The sequence below is a fragment of the Dermacentor albipictus genome, chromosome 4 (genome assembly GCF_038994185.2).
Source record: "Dermacentor albipictus isolate Rhodes 1998 colony chromosome 4, USDA_Dalb.pri_finalv2, whole genome shotgun sequence".
Taxonomy (NCBI): Eukaryota; Metazoa; Arthropoda; class Arachnida; order Ixodida; family Ixodidae; genus Dermacentor; species Dermacentor albipictus.
In genome coordinates, this window is record NC_091824.1 from 32,970,305 (window position 1) to 32,994,101 (window position 23,797).

Sequence of the window (23,797 nt, forward strand, 5' to 3'; positions counted from 1 at the left end):
TCAAGTTATCGCGCTATAGATGCTGCAACGGATACAGTTGACAAAACTGCGATATCTCCTTTCGGTGCAAAGGTGCGAATTCGCAAACTTCGGGATTCGTTTTTTTTAAACTTACCGATATTTGGGAGCATTTGTAAATAAATCCATGCAATAAATCAAAATTCTGCTTGCTGCAGTTAGTAGAATGTAAGATTCACTTTAAAATGGAACAAATGTCATTTAAAATAAGTGGCCGTTGGGTTGTCTCATAAAATAATTTGTGCATTTTACATATGTTTCAATAGGCGGCATCGAGTAGACCCCGAGCTAATGCTGAAGCCGTATTGAGATGATATTGTAAAATTTTTATTATTTACGTTTAATGAAAGTAAATGAAAAAAAATGAAAAGGGACTGAAAATTGGGACTTTTAACACTAGAAAAAATACTTGCAAGCCTCGGAGTGCCCTAAATACTTTACCATAGTAGCTTTTCTACGGCCAGTTTTGGTTTCACTTCTACCGTGATGTCATTATTCAAGTGATGGTCACGTGGCAGGAGGACATCACGACGTGTCACCACTCGCCGGGTCGTCTGCTAATGCTGCGACAGCGGCCCTCACAGCGAGTATAGCGCCATAGGAGGCGAGGAAGCGTCGAGACGTCGCGTTGTGCTGCCATCACGTGACCACGAGCTGTATCATGACATCGTAGAAGCGAAACCGAAACTGGCTGTAGAAAGGCCATTCTGTTAAAATACTTTGCGCGCTCGTTTTAGGAAAATTTGTGACAATCACAAGATTGAAAACAAAAACAAAAAAATAACCTCAAGAACGAAGTTTTCAACTCCAAGCCAGTCAGAAATAGCCATACCGAAAATCGAATATGGATATTCTGAACAGCACCTATTAAGAATTCGAATGTGGATCAAAGTGATTCATTATACGTCACTGAAATATGCCACTCGTTTGTGAGGATGCATTCAGCGAAACCTTCGTGAGCATTGCAGGAGTGTAACGTAAGCTTTGAATTTTTATATGCCACTTGGCCGCATGAGATGCTCCTCCGAACGCAATTTGCAGAACTGCGATATATAATTTTGGTGCGGAGTTATGGTCTTGGTTAACTTCGTGCTTCTATTTTTTTTATTGAAACATTTCTGTTTTCGACAACTTTCGTGAAATAACCGAGGGGTCTTCAACCAAAACTGTGCTTCTTAAAGTTGCTACGATTCAACTTTCTCCATTTAATTTAATATATTTCATTCGTAGTCGTTCAGCGGTTGTCTCATAACAGTGTTTCTGCGTTTTACCTGCATTTAGCTCTGGGGAATTGGGAGTGGGTTCCAAGCTAAAGCTTCCTATTTGTTAACTGACATACAAAAGAACCGAATGCTTAGCATACCAGTGATTATTCTTTCCCGTGCCATCGTTATAACCTCGCTGCTCTTATTCCGCCGAGGACATACGTCCCTGCACTGCAAATGGCCAAAAGATTATATTTCTGAATTCGGCACGATCAGCGGAAAGCGCTCGTGTATGCTTCCTCTGCTCTCCGTTCCTCTTGGAAATTTTTATATATGCGCTACACACTAGAAAATATGTCGTACCGTGAACGACGCAACTCGGCGCTTGCAAAGTTCGTCTGAGAGGTTTAGATTAGAGGATGCAGGAGCCCTGCGTTCTTTTTGGGCAACAGCAACACCCAAGCACTGGGTTGCGTTCTTGGTTACGCAACCCGCCTTCTTCTCCTAATGTAAAGCTCTCTATTATTGCTCTCTTTAGGGGTTCGTAAGAGAGAGGCATTCTATGAATCTATCAGCTTTAGCACAGAGGCTAGCACACAAATAATTTGTTGCGATAGCAATTCGCTTGTAGTGTTCACTACAAGCGAATTTTCGCTGCCGTCGTTAGCGTCGCTGTCTGCGTCGTTCTGGTGCTCCGAAGATAATTATGTATGCGTGTGATGTATGTTTATGGCTGCCGTATATGCGGGTTATGTTGCTACGCTATTCAATCACCAAAGTTGCTCATACCAGGTCTTAGGCTTTTCAATAAGTTATTGCTGAGAATTTTAGAATCACAGCCCTAAAAAAGCAATGTCCTCAAAACACAACATTCACAGCGCGTGCATTTTATTTTATATCTCTTTAGACTATTAAACATCTAAAGCGCCAAGCAATTTCATTGTTTAAGCCCGAGAGCGATGTCATTTTACCGGCGCTGCTCTTTACGGGCAGGGCAGTGGGTGCAACGTGATTCCAGGCCCTTCACGGAGTGTTGAAACTTTCAAGGGTGCCAGGAATTTCGGCTCACGCACGCATGTCACGTCTCTGTTAGTCGAACCCGCACATAGTGAGAACAGCGTCCATTTCAAGCGGCAACGCTAAATCTTGCTACCGCAGTAAGTGTTTTGTCCTTCAGGTGAAGCTACCAACTTCTTTTTCAATCATTTTCTTTCTTTTTATTGGCGCAATGTTGTTCCCTCGAAGTAATTGAGCTAACATAATTCGCAGGTGCACGCAGTGGCTGAAAATCCCCGTTACGCCTCACGTGATAACTTTGGGAAAAAGAGCTCAGGTGTTTTCAATGTAAAGGTGCCACAGCATCATGTAAATGAAGGTGACAAAAGTAGACATGGTGAGCATGCAGCTTAGATCTTCATAACAGGGTTCCACGATTTTAAGGATTTATGACGTATGCTGAATTTTTTACAAAAGCAGTATAGTGGAATGAATACAGACACGTAATACACTAGAGGAACATTTTATTATAATAAATACTAATGAGGCACGGCGGTGATTTACATAGTGGTACAAAAAGAATTGGCGACATTCTGAAATTTCACTGAAAGTACCTTTCTTCGACAGAGATATGAATGTGCTTGTTTAGTAAAGAATGAGCACAACATAAAGTTCTCTTGCGATATTTTTTTTCTGGTAGTATGTTAAGAAATTATGTTCTGGTGCTGTACGTACCAAAAACACATGATTATTCGGTGCGCCGCAGTGGATGTCTCCTGATTAATTTTGGCCCCCTGGGGTTCTTTAACATGCACCTATAAGTGTGAGCACACCGAGGGTTTTTGCATTTCGTCCCTATGGAAATGCGGCCACCACGACGGCGCTTGAGCCCGCAAACTCGAGCTCAGCAGCACAGCGCTACAGCTACTAAGCTACCACGGCCGTTGGTGATGTGGTGTTTGGGGAAAATGTTAAAATAATAGTAGTTTCTAGGCTCGTGATTGAAATCAGTACAGAATCTGACAAAACAATATTCAGGAAGCAGTTCTATGTGCACGTTTGTGTGTACACAAACGTGCACATAGAGTGCCAATATGTTTTTATTGCTTTTGCTCTTTAAATCACGTTCCATTTTATCGCATGAAAAGCCCCCCCCGCCCCCTCTCTGCAGCCTGTACTGGCCCTGTACTATAGAACGGCAGATTTAACCCACCCTCCTCTGTCTATTAAAATAGGTGAAAATAAATTGATTGATTGATTGATTGATTGATTGATTTGAATTCGCCCGCGCTGTTTACTGTCCGCTTTTTCGATTGCTGCTCCAGGATAAATGGCCTGACCTGCTGCCTGTGCTGCTCCAAAGTTGGGACTTCCTGCCCCAGTGGATGCACTCGCTGGCGCCCGTAGACCGCTTCTTCAAGCGCTACTTGGAGCGCGTGCCTTTCTGCCAGGTCTTCCTCAATGAGATGTCCTTCATCTCCGAACCTCACGCGAACCTTCCCGTCGACGGTCTCAACGATTCTCCGTAGAGGCGCCCCGTCCTGGTTGCGTGGGCGCACGTTTCTAGACCCACTCAGTGTGCGCAACCTGATTTAATAACAGCAGATTGCTTATCGTCGAATGATACGACAGGCACACAGTTCTTTTTTAAGTCGTCATTACGGGGAAGGCTACACGCAAACACACGTTCAAACGCAGTATAGGCGTGTGTTTGAAGGCTCCCTAGCCTCTACGTAAGTGTTATGCCACTTCTTTCCGAGTCTCATGCTAACGTGAGTCGACACTAGACGAAACGCTGGCAAAGTGGCTTGGAAAGACATTTATGCATCGTATTGTCCCTTCATTCCACAGCTGCAAAAAGGAAAGCGATTATAGACGAAGTAAGCAGTCAAGACGAGTTACGTTCCACAAACACCCGCGGTTTTTTGGGCATCCACTCTCGATGCTTTCCCGTCGGGTTCGTGCAGCAGCTGTTTAAATGAAGGCTTCACTAAGACACGATATATTCTGCTATTGTACTAACGCTAGCTTTATCTTATTGTACACATCGCAGCGGTAATAAATATAAACGATACCTTTGTAGCAGCTCGCGTCTTGTCTGCTTGTTCTTACTACTTTTGCACACTGAAAACACATTGACCAAGCGCTTGGCCCTCTTATCTGACGATAAAAAGATATATATATATATTTGGGAAAAACTGAGTATAAATACAAGGAACTTCACCTACGTAGCGTTCTTTTGAGAAGAGGAAAGGCTGGGAAACAGTGCCTCATCATATATATATATATATACCTGGCGGCGGTTTATTGACCAGTTGCCATCACCTAAAAAAGATCACGTTCTCGTGACGCCTGCGGCAACGAGGACGTTCTACGTCCGCCGCCAAGGTCTGTGAGTGGTGGCGCTGGCTAACACTCCCAGGGTTCTACTAGTACACATAAATACCCAAGAAAAGTGGATGGGGAAACAGCGCCACGGTAGCTCAATTGGTAGAGCATCGCACGCGAAATGCGAAGATTGTGGGTTCGGTTCCCACCTGCGGCAAGTTGTTATTTCATCCACTTTCATTTCCATTAATTTATCGTTTCATCATTCCATTTATTAAGCACAAGTAATTTCCCCTCCCCTATGTTGTCCTTGGTGTTAGTGTTTGATGGCTTCTCATGATATGACTAATAGAAATCGGGCCCTTCAATTAACCCCCTTTCTTTTCGTTTATATATATATATATATATATATATATATATATATATATATATATATATAATTATTGAAGATACACGTTGTATTCGATGATTTCGGCGTTCTTTCCCGCCAACTACCTCGGCAGGTGCTCTATTCTGGATATTTGCCATGTTTGTTGTTTATTATCATCATTCTCTTGCGCGCCTGCTTTGTGCCGCTGACGCTGTTTTCACGAACATGGCAACAAAAAATTTCACGCTAACACACGGCCCTCTTGTCAAGAACGATTTCTATGCGGTGCCCACACAGTACAATCATCGTCCACTACAGTGTTGCTCGTTCTGGCTTCCGACTGGGTTTTGGAATTCGCGAAAGAAAAACAAGCGAGAAACAAATTGCTTAACAGAGAGAGGTGAACAAGTCCCAGGCCACGACGTTCAAGCGGAATGAAAAGGTTATCCCGCCTTCTAGATTCATATCGCGAGCTTCAAATGAACGTAGCAAACACACTATGTATCTCTAGCAACCGCAGGTCTGAGCAGTTCAATACTTGGACGAGCATAGGTCGGGCCACAAGAGAGAGAGATAACTCTTTTCGTCAGAGTGGGGAGCTAAATCATGGGCTCACCAGGAAGGTCAGATGGCCGCCAGGCGATGCGTGATGGCGACCTCTTCGGTTCGCTCCACGGCTCGGAGTTGCACCTCTGGGCTGGAGCTAAGCAGCACTTCCTCCCACGATGAAGGTGAGGGAGAGGCCAGGAGATCGGGTGGAGGTAGTCCTCCTCACAGTCCCACAGTGTGTGACAGCGTAGTTAGCTCGCCGAACAGGTGACGGTATGGACTTGCTCTGTCCGGGTAAATGTGGGAGTGCACTTAGGGGTTCGGGTATGAATCTGTAATCTGCGCCAGGTGATCTCCTGACGCTTGTTTTGTTACTGTGTCGTGCGGGCCTAGTGGGTCGTGTAAGACCCACTAGGCTATGTTGGGTTATGTCGTGATATGAGTGCAACGTTTGAGGTCTCCGGTTCCGGCAGGCTCTCCGCTCGGCTGACGAATCGTCGGGCATGTTTGACTGGCCGCTTCGTTCCCTGGATTCCCCGCGTGAGCCGGGACCCATATCGGACCATATACGGACGTCTATTGAGGCCACGGCCAAGGCAATGGCGACTGCTTCTGCTTCGGTGGGGGTGGCAGCGCGTAGAGAGCTCGAAACTGTCTGTGCCTTGAGTCCTGGCCCTTGAACGGGGAAAATGGCGTAGGTGTGGGGTCGATCAGAGTACTGGGCTGCGTCGACGGACGCCACGGCGCAGTTGGTCCCGTACGTCTTGCGTAGCCGTAGCCGACGTCCTCTGCCGTCGTGGTGACTGGCGAGTGTGTTTTTGGGCAGCGGTTTGACGACGAACATGCCCCTTATGTGCGGTAGGGTGGTGGCGGGGTCACAGCCCGTAGGGGACGCAAGAAATGTACTGCAAGCTTCAGGCTCAGGGGTTACTCAGGGGCTCAGGGGATACAGGTTCAGGGGTTACTCACAGATTGCTTTATGCCGAGAAAATTGAAGAGAAGGAAGAGTTCTTGTATTTGTGAAAGATAACTAGGTTTTTAATAGGCTCGAAGTAGCTTTTGATTATGCAGGAGTTATTGTTGTCATCCTAAGCAAAGTAGATGTGACCTATACCGTATGTGCGATATACAGGCCTCCCAACATGAAGGCAGATTTGTTCCTATAGGAGCTAAACTCTCTGTGGAAAAAGTATATGAGTGAGCAGCAGCTTATACTGGAAGGGGATTTGAAAATTGACATAATGCAAGTGTCGAGGAAAGCGGTGACAGATTATCTTAATTTGCTAGCAGAATATAGACTGGTAAACGTAATTAATGAATACACCAGAGAGGAATACTTAGGTTCAAAAATAACGAAAACCTGCATTGATCATATCGTCATTCGGCTCAGACAGCAGTGCTATGCAAGCGGCGTAATTAAAGTCAAACGAGCAGATCATTATATCACTTGTAGTCATGTCCGATAGTGACGCAGAGGATTGTGATGTAAGAACAAGAAAACAAATTATACACGGTGCAAAAGTTGACGCGTACAAAAAGAACACAGATTGGATTTCACTTTTACATTTAGACCAAGCCAGTTTATATGGTAAATTTGTTGAAACATTCAGGATGATATACGTAGTCTTCTAAAATCATAACAATTAAGCGAAAAAATCCTAATACGAAATGGATTACGAGGGATACTATTGAGTTGTGCTTTCAAAAAGACAAAGCATGGCAAAGGTGAAGAAAAGAACCAGGCAACGAAAAACACAGAGCGCAATTTCGAACTTTACGAAACGCGGGAACAGCATTTCGCAACAACTCAATCGCCTAGAGAAGGCCGGTTTTCCAAGATCTAATATTGTGTCAATATGTGAAGGGCTAGCGAAGAAAATAAAGAATGGGAAAGCACCCCAAACACAGATGGAAAAAGTAAAAAAAGTATGCAGTCATCCCTTATGTACATCAGATGGGGCATGGGTTAAAGAAGACAGCCATGAAATATGCTGTTCAAGTCGTCTTTTCAGCAAAGAACTCGTTAAAGAAGATTCGTAATCTTGTCAATAGACCTGAACAGGCGTCCAAGGCTATGTGCCGCGTCAAACACTCAGGCCAGCTTGTGACATGCTCGGTGGGTGGGGTCTACGTCATTCCACTTTCGTGCTGCAAAAACTACTTTGGGCAGACGGGATGCTGCGTTAACATCCGCCTTAGGGAGCACCAAGGTGCGATCAGGAATGCAACAGTTTCTAATCTGGCCGCGCATTGTAGAGATTGCTTATGCAAACGTACGTTCGAACAAACGGAAATATTGTATAAAAATATGAATCAAATCAACCGCGAGATTGTGGAAGCCTACTTCATGCATGTAAACTCTGGCGCATGCGTCAGCCAGACTTCTATCACTCTGCTGGATAAAGAAACTGAATTTTTTAATGGCAAGATAGGCTAACACCCTTTCACCCTTGTGAGCGTCACATTACACGTGTTTACATTTTCTGTATATTTTAGTCCCTTGTTTGAAAAAGTAAACTAGATGTTCGTTAAAAAAAATTTAAAATTATGGGGTTTTACGTGCCAAAACCACTTTCAGATTATGAGGCACGCCGTAGTGGAGGACTCCGGAAATTTCGACTACCTGGGGTTCTTTAACGTGCACCTAAATCAAAGTACACGGGTGTTTTCGCATTTCGCCCCCATCGAAATGTGGCCGCCGTGGCCGGGATTCGATCCCACGACCTCGTGCTCAGCAAAAAAACTAGTTGTTAGTCTGCGCTTGTATCCTGTACTTCTTGTCCTTCGTCCGGGTTGCGCTGCCCATCGATAGGAAAATGTTCAGTCACCAACTCGCCCAGCTTGCCGTGTTAATTCAGCTAAGTTACGCCTGGAAAAAAAAAATCTTTGATGCGCCGATTTTCGGAATGCCAGAAGGACGTGACAAAGACTAGCACTACGGCCAACGAATTAATGGGCAAGTCCAAACGAGCTAGCGTCGATGAAACCATAAAAAGAAATTTCCCAAATGAAAACATACAAATTAGGTGCAATAGATTTAATGAAACTTTTATTGCTGCAGCGGAGAAGCTCAAAGAAATGGAGAGTGACTAACATTTAGGATACGAACCGAAACGCACATGCGCGCACTCAGCTTATCTTCCAGCGATGACCGAAGTTTATCCTTGCACAATAATTCAAGGCATGGCAAAGTTCAAACCACCAGGGTTTGATAAAATTTGCCCTTGAGATTGGTACTTTCACATACTCAGACAAGTACTTTTAAAGGTTCTAAACGGAATTTTCGAAACAGGCGTAATAGCCAGAGAACTGAAAATTTCAATCGTAAGGCCTATCTACAAAAATGGAAAGTGATTGCGCCAATTACAGACCGATATCGATATTGTCCACGATAGCGCATATAATTGAAAAATATGTGGTCTCGGTAATGCAATCATTCTGTGAAAAGTATTCCCCGAATGACATGGTGCAGTTTGGTTTCACAAATAATAAAAAACACAATTACTCTGCTAGAATAATTATCTGACTATATTAGTACACCAATAGAAAATTACAATGTAGTCTTAGCCCTATTTGAAGACCTATCAAAGGCTTTGGACACGGTAGAACATAAGATATTACTCAACAAGCTAACGAATCTGGGATTCAGAGTTCACTTCTATGAAATGTTTCTAAAATATTTTACGGATCGACTACAGTGCGTTAAGCTAGATGATAGCTACAGCAATCTCAAATTAAGAAAAAGTGGTGTGCCCCAAGAAAGCACGCTAAGGCCAATACTCTTTAATATGTATGTCTCAGATCTCGGCCTCCTACCACTGAAATCAAAACTTTTTCAGTACGCTGATGACACTGTGATAGTGCTACAAATGTGTGATCATAACTCCGAATGTCAAATCTGCTAAAGGGACATATCAGTAATGGTAGACTGGTCCGCACACAATTCAATTTTCGTAAATCATCAAAAAAATAAAGTAATCTGCTTCAGGAATCCCCATAAAGCGCTTTCATTTACCATAAATGTATATTTGCAGGCACCACATTGCAGCGCATGTATTTGTCAACCACTACACTTCGAGCGTGTGGTTAAGTATTTAGAAATTTTATTTGATCGGCATCTCACCTGGAGTAACAATGTCATACACGTTTTCGGAAAGCTACGAGCTGTCGCGGCCATGATGTATAGTATAAGGCATGTATATGTATAAGGCATTAGCAGAATCAGTAATTACATATGACATAACGTTATATGGTACATGTTCTGACTATAAAAACCAAGCTGTTGATCGCGTAGTCAAAAGAATTGTCAATAGCATAACTTATGGAACCGGACTATAACAATGAGACAGAGAAGAAAAGTATAATATTCGAGGAATACTTCCTGCACACGAGCTATTTACGTATGTGGCTGTAACACGTTATTATTATTAAAATACTTTTAAAGTATTGGTAAAAGAAGATGTTGCGTTACGAAAAACAAAAAGGTATGTTAAGCCAAGGGTGTTAATAAACTATGGAAAGAAAGCAAGAAATTATTATGTCCCCTATATTTTTAATGAACTTGATGCAACACGTATGATATTGTTACGTAGGAAGACACCGACGAAAAGCTATTTACAAGTATATTTACAAGGCAATACGCCGCAGTTGACCAAGAGGCAACAGCCCGCGCTAGCTTCCAATCGTCGTCTTCGTCTTCTTCCTGCGCGGCTCTTTGTCATTGGGAATACTACCCCGTAGCACTACCCCCGGCGGCAAAAGCGCCGTCCCGGAACGACTAAAGGCTGGACTCTGAAGCAGTGTAGTAGCTCTTGAGCCTACTGACGTGCACAACATCACTAGACGCCAGAGCAGATGACGAGGTTGAGCTCACAGGAGCAATTTCATAAGTCACAGGCGTCACCTGGCGCAGCACGCGGTAGGGCCCTGTGTACCGCGAAAGGAGCTTTTCGGAAAGTCCAACGTGACGGCAGGGCGACCACAGGAGCACGAGTGCACCAGGCGAAAACTGTACGTCACGGTGGCGGGCGTTGTACTGACGCTGCTGCGTGGTTTGCGAGTCCGTCAGTCGAGCACGGGCAAGCTGGCGTGCATGATCGGCGAGGGCGATGGCGTCGCGCGCATACTCGGTTGTTGAGGTCGCAGCAGGAGGAAGTACCGTGTCAAGGGGCAAGGTCGGTTCGCGACCGTAGAGTAGATAAAATGGAGAAAATCCGGCGGTGTCGTGCCGGGAAGAATTGTAAGCAAAGGTGACGTAAGGAAGGGCAACGTCCCAGTCGTGGTGGTCCTTCGAAACGTACTTGGACAGCATGTCGGTAAGAGTACGGTTTAAGCGCTCTGTCAGGCCATTGGTTTGAGGATTGTATGAGGTAGTCAGCTTGTGTTGAATAGAGCAGGAACGCACAATGTCGGCGATAACTTTCGAGAGGAAGTTACGACCACGGTCAGTAAGCAGCTGTCGCGGGGCGCCATGCACTAAGATAATGTCACGCAGGAGAAAGTCGGCGACGTCAGTGGCGCAACTGGTAGGTAGAGCCCGCGTGATAGCGTATCGGGTGGCGTAATCAGTTGCGACGGCTACCCATTTGTTCTCAGAGGATGACGTGGGAAAGGGACCGAGGAGGTCTAATCCAACACGAAAAAACGGTTCCACAGGGACGGTGATCGGCTGGAGATGACCGGAAGGTAGCACCTGAGGTGTTTTCCGACGCTGGCAGGGATCACAGGCAGCAACATAGCGTCGGACGGAGCGAGCAAGACCAGGCCAATAGAAGCGGCGGCGGACGCGGTCGTACGTGCGGGTTACGCCAAGATGTCCTGCAGTGGGTGCGTCATGCATCTGAAAGAGCACAGTTTGTCGTAGATGTTTTCGTACGACAAGAAGAAGATCAGGGCCATCAGGGAGGAAGCTCCTTCGGTACAGAATGCCGCCCTGGAGGACATATCGGCGAACGGATGCGTCGGTAGGTGTAGAGCGCAGACGCTCGATGAGTACTCGCAGCGATAGGTCTCGGTACTGCTCATCGGCGATGTTAGCGAAGGCAGACACAGAGAAAATGCCGTCGGTGGTACTACTGTCGGCGTCGTCAGGCTCGTCTACCGGGTAGCGAGACAGGCAGTCAGCGTCCTTGTGTAGTCGGCCAGATTTGTAGGTGACAGAGAACGAATATTCTTGGAGGCGTAAGGCCCAGCGACCAAGCCTTCCTGAAGGGTCTTTCAAGGAGCATAACCAACAAAGCGCGTGATGGTCTGTGATAACGGAAAAGGGTCGGCCATATAAGTATGGGCGAGGTACAGGTACAGGCGTGACGAGGTACAGGGAACGTCCACCTCCACCAAATATATTACGTAGGAAGACACCGACGAAAAGCTATTTACAAGTATATTTACAAGGCAATACGCCGCAGTTGACCAAGAGGCAACAGCCCGCGCTAGCTTCCAATCGTCGTCTTCGTCTTCTTCCTGCGCGGCTCTTTGTCATTGGGAATACTACCCCGTAGCAATATAAATTCAAAAGGTAAAATGATGAAACAAATGAGGAATTGGTATTCAACTGTTTATTGTGATATGTGATATTGTACTTGCATTCTTACGTCACTGGAAAACATATGATTTGTTCTTTGTGTGTTAGAATATTTACTTTGAAGCTATATAATTTTGAACGGTAATTGTATAATGCTTCATATCTCTATCGATAGCTGTACTACCTGCTGCTTGGTCTTCTAACAAACACGATGAGCTTGGATTGACCAGCAAACATGATCTGTCAAAATGTATTTCAAATAAACTCTGATTTGATTTGATTTGATTTATTCCAGGCCGCCATTGCAATATGAACCTGGCAACGTTTAACGCTAGAACGTTATCTAGTGAGGCGAGTCTAGCGGTGCTATTGGAGGAATTAGAGGGCAGTAAATGGGATATAATAGAGCTCAGTGAAATTAGGAGGCCAAAAGAAGCATATGCAGTGCTAAAAAGCGGGCACGTCCTGTGCTACCGGGGCTTAGCGGAGAAAAGAGAACTGGGAGTCGGATCCCTGATTCATAAGAATATAGCTGGTAACATACAGGAATTCTATAGCATTAACGAGAGGGTGGCAGGTCTTGTGAAACTTAATAAGAGGTACAAAGTGAAGGTTGTACAGGTCTGCGCCCCTACATCCAGTCATGATGACCAGGAAGTCGAAAGCTTCTATGAAGACGTGGAATCGGCGATGGGTAGAGTGACAACTAAATACACTATACTAATGGGCGACTTTAATGCCAAGGTAGGCAAGAAGCAGGCTGGAGACAAGGCAGTGGGGGAATATGGCATAGGCACTAGGAATAGCAGGGGAGAGTTATTAGTAGAGTTTGCGGAACAGAATAATATGAGGATAATGAATACCTTCTTCCGCAAGCGGGATAGACGAAAGTGGACGTGGAGGAGCCCGAACGGCGAGACTAGAAATGAAATAGACTTCATACTCTGCGCTAACCCTGGCATCATACAAGATGTGGACGTGCTCGGCAAGGTGCGCTGCAGTGACCACAGGAGGGTAAGAACTAGAATTAGCCTAGACATGAAGAGGGAACGGAAGAAACTGGTACATAAGAAGCCGATCAATAAGTTAGCGGTAAGAGGAAAAATAGAGGAATTCCAGATCAAGCTAGCAAACAGGTATTCGGCTTTAACTCAGGAAGAGGACCTTAGTGTTGAAGCAATGAGCGACAATCTTGTGGGCATCATTAAGGAGTGTGCAATGGAAGTCGGTGGTAACTCTGTTAGGCAGAACACCAGCAAACTATCGCAGGAGACGAAAGATCTGATCAAGAAACGCCAATGTATGAAAGCATCTAACCCTACAGCTAGAATAGAACTGGCAGAACTTTCGAAGTTATTCAACAAGCGCAAGACAGCTGACATAAGGAAGTATAATATGGATAGAATTGAACATGCTCTCAGGAACGGAGGAAGCCTAAAACAGTGAAGAAGAAACTAGGAATTGGCAAGAATCAGATGTATGCGTTAAGAGACAAAGCCGGCAATATCATTACTAATATGGATGAGATAGTTCAAGTGCCTGAGGAGTTCTATAGAGATTTATACAGTACCAGTGGCACCCACGACGATAATGGAAGAGAAAATACTGTAGACGAATTCGAAATCCCAAAGGTAACGCCGGAAGAAGTAAAGAAAGCCTTGGGAGATATGCAAAGGGGGAAGGCAGCTGGGGAGGATCAGGTAACAGCAGATTTGTTGAAGAATGGTGGACAGATTGTTCTAGAGAAACTGGCCACCCTGTATACGCAATGCCTCATGACCTCGAGCGCACCGGAATCTTGGAAGAACGCTAACATAATCCTAATCCATAAGAAAGGGGACGCCAAAGACTTGAAAAATATTAGACCGATCAGCTTACGGTCCGTTGCCTACAAACTATTTACTAAGGTAATCGCAAATAGAATCAGGAGCACCTTAGACTTCTGTCAAGCAAAGGACCAGGCAGGATTCCGTAAAGGCTACTCAACAATAGATCATATTCACACTATCAATCAGGTGACAGAGAAATGTGCGGAATATAACCAACCCTTATATATAGCTTTCATTGATTACGAGAAAGCGTTTGATTCTGTCGAAACCTCAGCAGTCATGGATGCATTACGGAATCAGGGTGAACACGAGCCGTATTTAAATATACTGAAAGATATCTATAGCGGCTCGACAGCCACCGTAGTCCTCCATAAAGCAAGCAACAAAATCCCAATAAAGAAAGGCGTTAGGCAGGGAGAGACGATATCTCCAATGCTATTCACAGCGTGTTTACAGGAGGTATTCAGAGACCTGGATTGGGAAGAATTGGGGATAAAAGTTAATGGAGAATACCTTAGTAACTTGCGATTCGCTGATGATATTGCCTTGCTTAGTAACTCAGGGGACCAATTGCAATGCATGCTCACTGACCTGGGGAGGCAAAGCAGAAGAGTGGGTATAAAAATTAATCTGCAGAAAACTAAAGTAATGCTTAACAGTCTCGGAAGAGAACAGCAATTTACAATAGGCAGCGAGGCACTGGAAGTCGTCAGGGAGTACATCTACTTGAGGCAGGAAGTGGCGGCGGATCCGGATCATGAGACGGCAATAATCAGAAGGATAAGAATGGGTTGGGGTGCATTTGGCAGGCATTCTCAGATCATGAACAGCAGGTTGCCACTATCCCTCAAGAGAAAAGTATATAATAGCTGTGTCTTACCAGTACTCACGTACGGGGCAGAAACCTGGAGGCTTCCGAAAAGGGTTCTACTCAAATTGAGGACGACGCAACGAGCTATGGAAAGAAGAATGATAGGTGTAACGTTAAGGGATAAGAAAAGAGCAGATTGCGTGAGGGAACAAACGCGAGGTAATGACATCTTAGTTGAAATCAAGAAAAAGAAATGGGCATGGGCAGGACATGTAATGAGGAGAGAAGACAACCGATGGTCATTAAGGGTTACGGACTGGATCCCAAGGGAAGGGAAGCGTAGCAGGGGGCGGCAGAAAGTTAGGTGGGCGGATGAGATTAAGAAGTTTGCAGGCACGGTATGGCCACAATTAGTACATGACCGGGGTTGTTTGAGAAGTATGGGAGAGGCCTTTGCCCTGCAGTGGGCGTAACCAGGCTGATGATGATGATGATGATGATTTATTCCAATCTGTCTTTATTCCAATCTCCTACAAAGTTGCATCGCTCCGAGGATTTCGCAGTGGGTGCGGTTCTTATACAGTCCGTCCGCGCACAGTATAGGGATCTATCGATGTTTATTTATTATAGCCGTCTTGCCAGGCATCAGGGCGGGAGACCAAGCTCCACGCCATTTTATGATGAGGTCCTGCAAGCGGCCTATTCACGTTATCGGCGACGTGCAGTACGCCATCGCAGCCAGCCACGGAATCGCACGACTAGAATCACGGACCTTATCTACACACGGTTTCGGAATAAACTTTGCCCGTTAAAGGAGTTTCTGTCTATTCAAATTCTTTGCGCATGTTACCCATGCGAGAAATTTCGCTAATAAAATTCCTAATAAATCCTTATAATATTTTCCTCATAAATTCACAGAATCTATCACACTATTCCCACTCTAAACGAACAGCTTTTGACACGTACTTTGCATATGTCATTTCGTTTTGATCACAGCCCATATGTGTAGTTGATGTGCCGTCTTTTCGAACAATGCTGGGCAAGGATTTTTTTAATGCAAGAACAAGTCTGGATTTTAGGCGCCTGTCTGCTTTCGTAGCCACCATTCCGGACCATATAAGCTTAAAAGCAGCTGTGCACAACGCACTGCGTTGAACTTCATTGCTGCGCATTTATGTTTTTCTATGTACCACAGCTTTCTGTAATGCCTTCAGGCCTCGAAGGTATTTGTCTGACTGACTGACTGACTGACTGACAGACTAACTAACTAACTAACTAACTAACTAACTAACTAACTAACTAACTAACTAACTAACTAACTAACTAACTAACTAACTAACTAACTAACTAACTAAAAAGCGCTCAGAGACAAAGTGAACCAACAGCGCTTTGTAAAATGAAATGCCCGATGAGAATAGTGTTTACCAGGATGGACATTTAGTAGCTGGCTTATTGAACATTAGCGAAAACACACCAACGAAGAAGGCATGTGCAAAAAGACGAGATAAGGCGCACACAGGCACTGGCCAACAAGTTCAGTTATTTGCACCTTGGTATTTTAGTATACGCACGTGTCGCTAAATGAAGTGATCTCGTTAGTCCGCGGATGTGTGGTTCTGACGTCTTCCTTTCGTCCATCTCTTCTACGTGGCTGTATCTTTCCGATCAGCAACATTGGGTGGACCTTATTTGTTCGTCTATTGGTTATCAAACAATTCAGAAATGCGGCTCCCTCGGCTGCGTAACACCACAGCTTTGTGCAAATCTCCGTGTGATCCTGTGCCAACTCCTCAAGCTAAGCGCTTTTTTTACGGTACGCTCACTTAGGTATCTAGTGTTGCACACTTTAGTACTCTAATACGCTTACTCTATTCATTGTGTTATCCTTTCTTAGCGTTTCGTACAACGCATTAAACTATTATTTCTGATAATCTGTAATTTTTGTGCTCTGTTACCTAGTTATATGTATCTGTTCATGATTTGGCATGGAAATCAAGGTCGGGCCCCACGTGGGCATGGAGTAAAACCCTGCCTTGTATTTGATTTCTGGGTGTCTGTCAAGCTGTTGACAGCACATTTTAGCCCTGGAAACCATCCCAAACATGTATGAAAAAACGTTTTTAGAATTTTTGAATATGACCACAATACGATGAAAGTTCTTACTGCAAAGAAACGACTTCGTGACCTGAACCTCTTACTCTGAATTTGGGCTCTAAGAGAACCGACACCAAGCCCTGGTTATGCCGCTAGCGTACTCTCCCAAGAGATTTCCTCGCTTCGGAGAATCCTCGTCAGCCTATTTTTATGCAGACTGCAGGACGAATTCGATTCCCAGTGATGCATGATTCCTTTGTGCGAAGAGATGATAACGGGGTTTGAAGGTACTCTTCATTATTGTAGCGCTAGCAGTGCGATATTAGTTAGTTAAGATGAAACGAACAGTGCCTGTTTGTACTTATTCGATTTCGTCAATTAATGTGGATTGAATAATGTATGCAGTGTTATCGTTGCGGCCTCAAAGCGTGGCTTCAACACGAGGGGGTTGGCCTCAAGATGGGCATGGGTGACTTTCAACAGAATCCTATGGAAATGATCACAAACGACCCCCATTGAGCTTTACACTACAAAGAGGCGAAGAACATACTTAGTGAAAAAGCATGTCAGTACGGCTGGCCCATCATGACGTCTTTCAAAGAACACTCGGGCAGAGATTCATTCTTTGTCGTCCTACTGACCGTGCGAATGTCTCAGGTTGCACTTTAAGAGCAAATCTAGCACTGTGACAAGTGAGTGAGAAAGTCCAAGGGAAGCAGCTTTTCTTGATATGCACAATCGTAAGTTATATAGGCCGCTCCGTATCGGTGGCCATGCCGTGAATGCGAAGTTGGCGCTTCGTTCCACTGGCGGCGCTGGAGCGGAAATGTTTGCTCGAGGTACACGTGCAGTACTGCCTGACCGATATTTGCGGTATTATCTTTCACAGACCAGAAACCAAATCCGTGCGAACGTCGGAGCTCGATGTACGTTCGCAAGGAGAAAGAATTATCACTCCATATGCCTTACAAGTAGATGCTGTAAATTATTACAGCATGTAGATTTCACGAATCTGGCAAGCTTTCTAGAATCCGACTCATATTTTACTAAAGCACAGCATGGTTTTCGAAAATCATACACATGCGAAACACAACTAGTATCATTCGCTCATGAACTGCATCGCAGCCAAGATCGCTCATCGTGCGCTGACTGTGTCTTCTTGGATTTTAGCAAAGCGTTTGATTAAATGTGCCATAAACTACTACTTTTTCAATTAAGCTTGATAAATATCGACCTTGACCTTCTAAAATGGATAGAGCATTTGCTTACTAACCGCTTCAAATTTGTTACTGCTAACGGTCGTAACCCTCCACTCACTGAAGTTCAATCGGGTGTACCACAAGGGTCTTTGCAGTGACCACTATTGTATCTCATCTATAATAATGATCTGACCTCTGAAAGATATTCTAGCATACATCTGCTCACAGATGATTGTGTTATATTCCGGGAAATTAAAAGCACTGGTCATACTAAAACACTCCTAGCTGATCCGGACAATATAGATGACTTGCGGGAAGTGGCTATTGGAATTAAATATTAACAAATGCAAAATATTGTGCGTATCCATACTTGATTGTACTCCTAGCACCTACCATCTGAACAACGGTTCCTTAGATTTCGTCATGTCATATAAATATCTTGGTATACACATTACAAATAGCTTAAATTGGACCATTGAAATACAGTACGTCATTAACAATACTAATCGCATGCTCGGTTACTTAGGGCGCAACTTTTTCAAAGCACCGACTACTTTAATTTTGCAGCTTTACAAGACTAATACGCTGGAAACTTCAATATGCATCTGCAATTTGGGATTCCAGTCACGTTAATCTCATTACGTCACTTGAACTCTGACTCTGACACAATACACTGACAAAATAACTCTACCCGTTTCATTCTTCCTAATTAATACCGTGCTGCGAGTATAACCTTAATGAAAACTAACCTAGCACTTATTCCACTCGCTAACCACCGCAAAATTGCCGTCTTTCGCTGTTTCATGAAATTTTTAATCACACCACGCTTCACGACGATTTCATCCTGCGGCCTCAGTACATTTCAAACCGCGTCGATCATCGTAGTAAGGTAGGAAATGATTCATGTCGCACGAAGTCTTTCTTTCAGTCTCTCATCCCCCATACGTTTCAGAAATGGAACTACCTTCCCTCAATATCGTAGGCATCACCGATAACAAACTTTTCCGCGAAACAATAGCTATCATTGTATGATCAGGAAAATCGCTGTATTAACACAAGTGACTGCACTTATTTTTTTGCTTTACACTACTACTATGTAGCCACTGCCCTCTTTAACGCCATGTGGTCCTTAGGGTGTTTTAAATAAAAAAAATTAAAAAATGAACGTTCGCACTTGTCTTTGTGCTCATAAATAAGTGTCATCCTGACGGCAATAGGCCAGTTTCATTAGCCTAGTTAAAAATATCAGTTGCTAGAATCGCTAGTATTCGGTATCGTCCATGAAAACAATTACGGTATTCGTTCTGTGGTGAAGGAATCACAACAGCTCTAAGCTTGAGTATGCAACTCGCAAAAGACCATAGAGATAGGGATGTATTGCAATTGCTGCTTCAGCTGCATTTTATTGTGTTTATGGGCATCTAAAGCTCTGCTTGCACTGTGTCATGAGTGATGATGGCGGAAACCAATCGCACACAGTATGACAGGCATGATTGCACATCTCAACACAAGAGCACTTCACTGTTTACCCGACCACAGAACGAGACAACACATCAATGTACAGCAATTGACACTACCATCACCCCTTTCTTTTTTTCACGTCTGGAACTCCCATCCAGGCGAGTGGCTGTCGGTCTGAAAAACAGTCCCGAACGCATTCGTGCCGGCGCTTTCGCTGTTAAAGAAGGCGTTCGACGCCGAGTTTTGCCTCGCCCAGTCAGAGTCGCCCTTTTCGAAATTACCTTCGGTACGAATGGCGTCCGCACTGAAGGGTGTCGGCTTCTCCTCTGGTGCCGCGTCACCAAAATGATGGTCCGCAGACTGGCGATTGGGAAAGTCCGAAGAATCCGCTTCGGAGAAGGAGTCCAACAGGCCCCGGTGCATTTCGCCGAGGGAATCGGAAGATGTCCGTGTACCGCTGGAGCACACGTCATTCCACGAAGACTGCAAAGAAGTCCTCTGCTCCGGAACCGAGAGGTCCTTGGAGGCGTCACGGTTGACTTCCGACTGGGGCTGCTGCTGATGCACCTCTCGGCTCAACGGTATCTGTGACGTGTCCCGCACTGGCGTCTCGGTCTTCTTGCTGCGCGACTTCTGGCTTTGCGGAGACATGCACTCGGTGAGCTCCTTGTTGATGGCGTTCAGAGTGCGCGTGCAAACGCGCCGCAGGTTGCTGATGACAGGACCCAGTGAGAACTTGCTCTTCTCCGGGCACGGAGCTTGACTGGTCGGTGCCTTGGACTTCGAGAAGCAGCTTTGGATTTCGTTGGACTTGCCACTCGCCTTCTGGAAAGCAGACTTTAGCTTCCAGGACCCAGTACAAGAAGCGTTCGTGGATTTTGGGCGTTGGCTGCTAGATTTGCTGCGTTCGTCGAAACCATCCGCGCCGTCGTCGTCACTCGAGACATCGAGGTCTTCTATAGACATTGCCGAGGACGAGGTTGATCTGTTTAGTCCGCAAGCGTATTTGTCTTCAACCACCGCGCTGATGCTACACGGGGCACGCTTGGCGACTTGCTGGTTCTGCGGCCGAGTGTCCAGGGACGTAGTGCTTTCGGATTCGGTGACATCGGCGACGCGCGATTCCGGGGGCGAACTGCTACTGCACACTCCCGATGTGCTCGCGCTAACGGTCAGTGCTGACGAGATGGACTCTTCTTGCCTGTCTTCGGCCACGTCGAGGACCTCGGCCAGTTCTTCGCTGCACTTCTCGTTTTCATCGCTTGCGTCTTCCGTATCTACTGCACCTTCTGCACCATCTGGATCTTCTGATGGTGGCGGTTCTAGTACTATCTTGGACATCATCGTCATGTGAATCGCTCCCAACAGCAACGCCAGCGCGGCGGGTCTCTTTTCCTTGAATCCAGTGTACCACGAGGTCCAAAGCACTGTTAAGCGCTTCGAAACTTCTTTGATGACCATCCATACGGCAATGAGCATGAGAATTACACAGTGACACATTACACAGTAAAACTGCACAATCCCGGTGATGACTTGGATCCATGAAATGGTGAGCTGCCGCTGCGCGCTCTTGATGGGAGGCCATGACTCCCCGCCGCTGCTTAGTGAGACGTCGCTGCTCATTCTGAGTTAGCCTGCGAATAAGCGAGCAAGTGACGTGCGGTAAGTCACGTCTGATAGTGCACAGGTGATGGCTCAGAATCGGTAGACTTTACAGACTAACTAACCTTCGTATGCACATTCTGAATACAATAGCGGCCTTTTCGAACATTACATAGCGGGAAGGAGGGATTTCATAAACGCTCCTTTACAAGTTACCGCAATGCAGTATAATTAAACGCGCATGGTTACACATTAGGTAGCGCTGAGAAACGTTATCGAAAAAAATCAAAAGTGCCCTACAAATTTTGTTGCTGTGCAGGCAAGTGAGAAAAACGGCTCGCAAACAAATCAGCAATACACTTGAATTGGCTAAAATTATGTTAGCATGCTATCTGTTGCCAATACTCCCCAATACGCGCGATGCACTAGTCTGAAGACGAGAAGGCCCCTACTATTGTTGAGGCTAAGGATATGCGTCAGCAAAGTTGAAATTTTGACATTCACTTTATTGTACAGCTCCTTTTCAGTTGCAATACGCATCCTCCAAGCGATGAGTCAAACCGGAGCATGTATAACGTGCCATCGTCGAATCGCCACACTGCTTTTTTTTCAAGATCGTGCTCTCAGCAACAACAATAGTTTTCAACACTCTGCTCGCACTGAGTATTCGCAGACAGTTTCGCCAGCGTCAGTTCTAGGCCGTTTTCCCGTTGAGCTCTCACCGCGACAGCGGGCGCACAGTTCGGCGCCACACATTTGGTGCTAAATTTGTTAACGTGTTGTCGCTTCATGTGAGATCACTTGCTACGTTATGGAAAACAATTGACTCACTCGCTGTAGCTGGCAGCTGGCGGGAACGCGGCACCTCATCGCGCACACGTTTGGCGCCGCGGTGTCCGATCGTTGCGCCGCGTAGTCGCCTGCGCATCGCGGGCAGACTTCGTCCCGAGTTGTGCGCGTGCAGCAGTGGCTCAACCTCGGTGACCAGCGCCAGAACCAGGCCGCCCCGGAAAACCGTGGCTGCTGGCGAGACGCGACAGCGCGTGGTCGCTGGACACATCCTCCTTTTTCACTGCCACTTTGTAGACTTGCGGCTCCGCCTCTTCCTCTTCGAAAGAGTAAAAGAAGAGCCTTGCGCCCGCTTTTGTGTGTTCTTTCGTTGAGAATCACAGAAGCTCTTTTGCAGAAAGGGGATAAGTGTTTAACGCGTTAAACACGCCTCACGAAGCCACACAGGCAGGCACAACAACGAACGTTTATGGTGCCGAACGAAGCGCCCACGTGTGACCGCTCTCAGCCAAGGTATGGCGCATGAACCAAGAATATGCGCCTGCAGACGGCGCTATCAAATTGTTAACGCATGCAAATCATCATCATCGTCATTATCATCATCACAGTCACCACATGATGCAAGAAAGGTTCTACACAGAATTTCCTCAAGAACCCGCTCTGGGCATGCAACGGAAGCACTAGTATTGTATATCTGCATCTCAAATTTTTCTTTCAGGATTTTTCTGTTCATCTCTGTTTAGAGCCATGCGTTTTTTTTTCTTTTCCCACTATGAGTGTAGTGGCTGCTGCTGTCTTGCTCAATGGCGCTGAGCCATGCTTCCGCAAGGGCAGAAGAAGACAGCGCCAACTTTCTCTTTTCCCTCTCAAGAACCACTTCTTTTGATCATTGCACAACTTGGACTAGATAAGCGCAAGTGTGCTGGGTAGGTATTCGAATAGGAAACCTAGGCCACAGGGTACCTGGAACTGGCCGTGTGGCATTGCAGCTGCGTATGTGTACATTCTTGGCGAACCCCTCTGAATCGGTACACGCCACCGATCATTTACCCGAATAGACATACAGAACAAGAGGAAAGACAGGAAGAAGTCGTCATCAAAAACAGTCGAGTGTGAAGAAAGAAGCGAAGTGAGCGATATAGGACCAGATCATGCATTCTGGTTCACTCTGATGATGCTCACTAAGCTCCGACGTTCAAATTGTCAATTCCCTTGTTTTTATGCGCCTAATTTAGCCACACGATTCATGTCCAATTCCACACTGTTGGTATGTGCCACAGCCACTCAGGAGAAGAACAACAACAACATCCATTAAGCGGAGAGCTCTGAGCTTCAGAAGAAGTGACCAAGTCGGCTACAAAAAAAAAGAGAGAATTAAAGTACGCTGAAAGAAAGCGAAGTTGGCAAGAGACATTGCAGAGAAAGAGAGAGACATTTATGATGATGTAAAAGCTCTAATAGAAAGTTGAAGAGGGTGGGAAAATGGGTCAAGTGAACAAAATAGGACGAAGAGTCGGACCAGTATTAGGAAACAAGTTTAATACTAAAGTAACATAACATTGTTTTCGACGGGTTAAAAGTGGCCGATTTCGTCAGATATGGGTTAACTCTGGTCCAGTGCTTCCTGTATCGAAAGCAGTTGGATGTATGTTATGTATGTGGCAAGCTTGGACATCGGGCGGGTGTCTGTCCGGCGCCCGATTGTTTTGAATGCCGAGGATGCGGGGCTCGGAACCCTGAAGAGGATCACAACTGTGTGCCTTATTGCAAGCTTTATAGCAGACGACACCTGACCGCGGATAAACAATGCCGACAACGATACCAGCTTCCCTACGTCGTGCATGTTCGACGACAGGAGAGAGCCAGGGCAGAGCTAACGGCGGAACAGGAGGCAGCCGAGATGGTGGAGCTGGTGAGCGCCCGCCAACGCTCTAAGGGACGCTCGCGCTATAGGAGCCGCTCCAGGTCGAGGCAGCGGCCATCATCTGGGACTCCACCTCCAGGAGCCCAGGAGCCGATCCAG

The 23,797-nt window shown here is 45.6% G+C and overlaps 2 protein-coding genes across 3 annotated transcripts in view; one reads left to right on the forward strand and one right to left on the reverse strand.

The window, feature by feature from the left end:
• LOC135900199 (sodium-dependent phosphate transport protein 2C-like) overlaps positions 1 to 4,222 on the forward strand; it is a 67,819-nt gene extending 63,597 nt beyond the window's left edge. For both annotated transcript variants that reach the window (XM_065429638.1, XM_065429639.1), the window contains one exon: positions 3,545 to 4,222. In XM_065429638.1, coding sequence (XP_065285710.1) covers positions 3,545 to 3,748 — 204 coding nt within the window. In that variant the 3' untranslated portion in view covers positions 3,749 to 4,222. The remainder of the gene's footprint in view (positions 1 to 3,544) is intronic.
• A 14,491-nt stretch (positions 4,223 to 18,713) lies between these two features.
• Positions 18,714 to 22,050, reverse strand: LOC135900137 (uncharacterized). Its single transcript, XM_065429577.2, has 2 exons — positions 21,817 to 22,050; positions 18,714 to 21,017 (listed from the first exon to the last, which is right to left on the reverse strand). Exon 2 carries the CDS (start codon positions 21,004 to 21,006, stop codon positions 19,519 to 19,521), a length of 1,488 nt encoding a protein of 495 aa, XP_065285649.1. The 5' UTR covers positions 21,007 to 21,017; positions 21,817 to 22,050; the 3' UTR covers positions 18,714 to 19,518.
• Between the last annotated feature and the right edge of the window lie 1,747 nt (positions 22,051 to 23,797).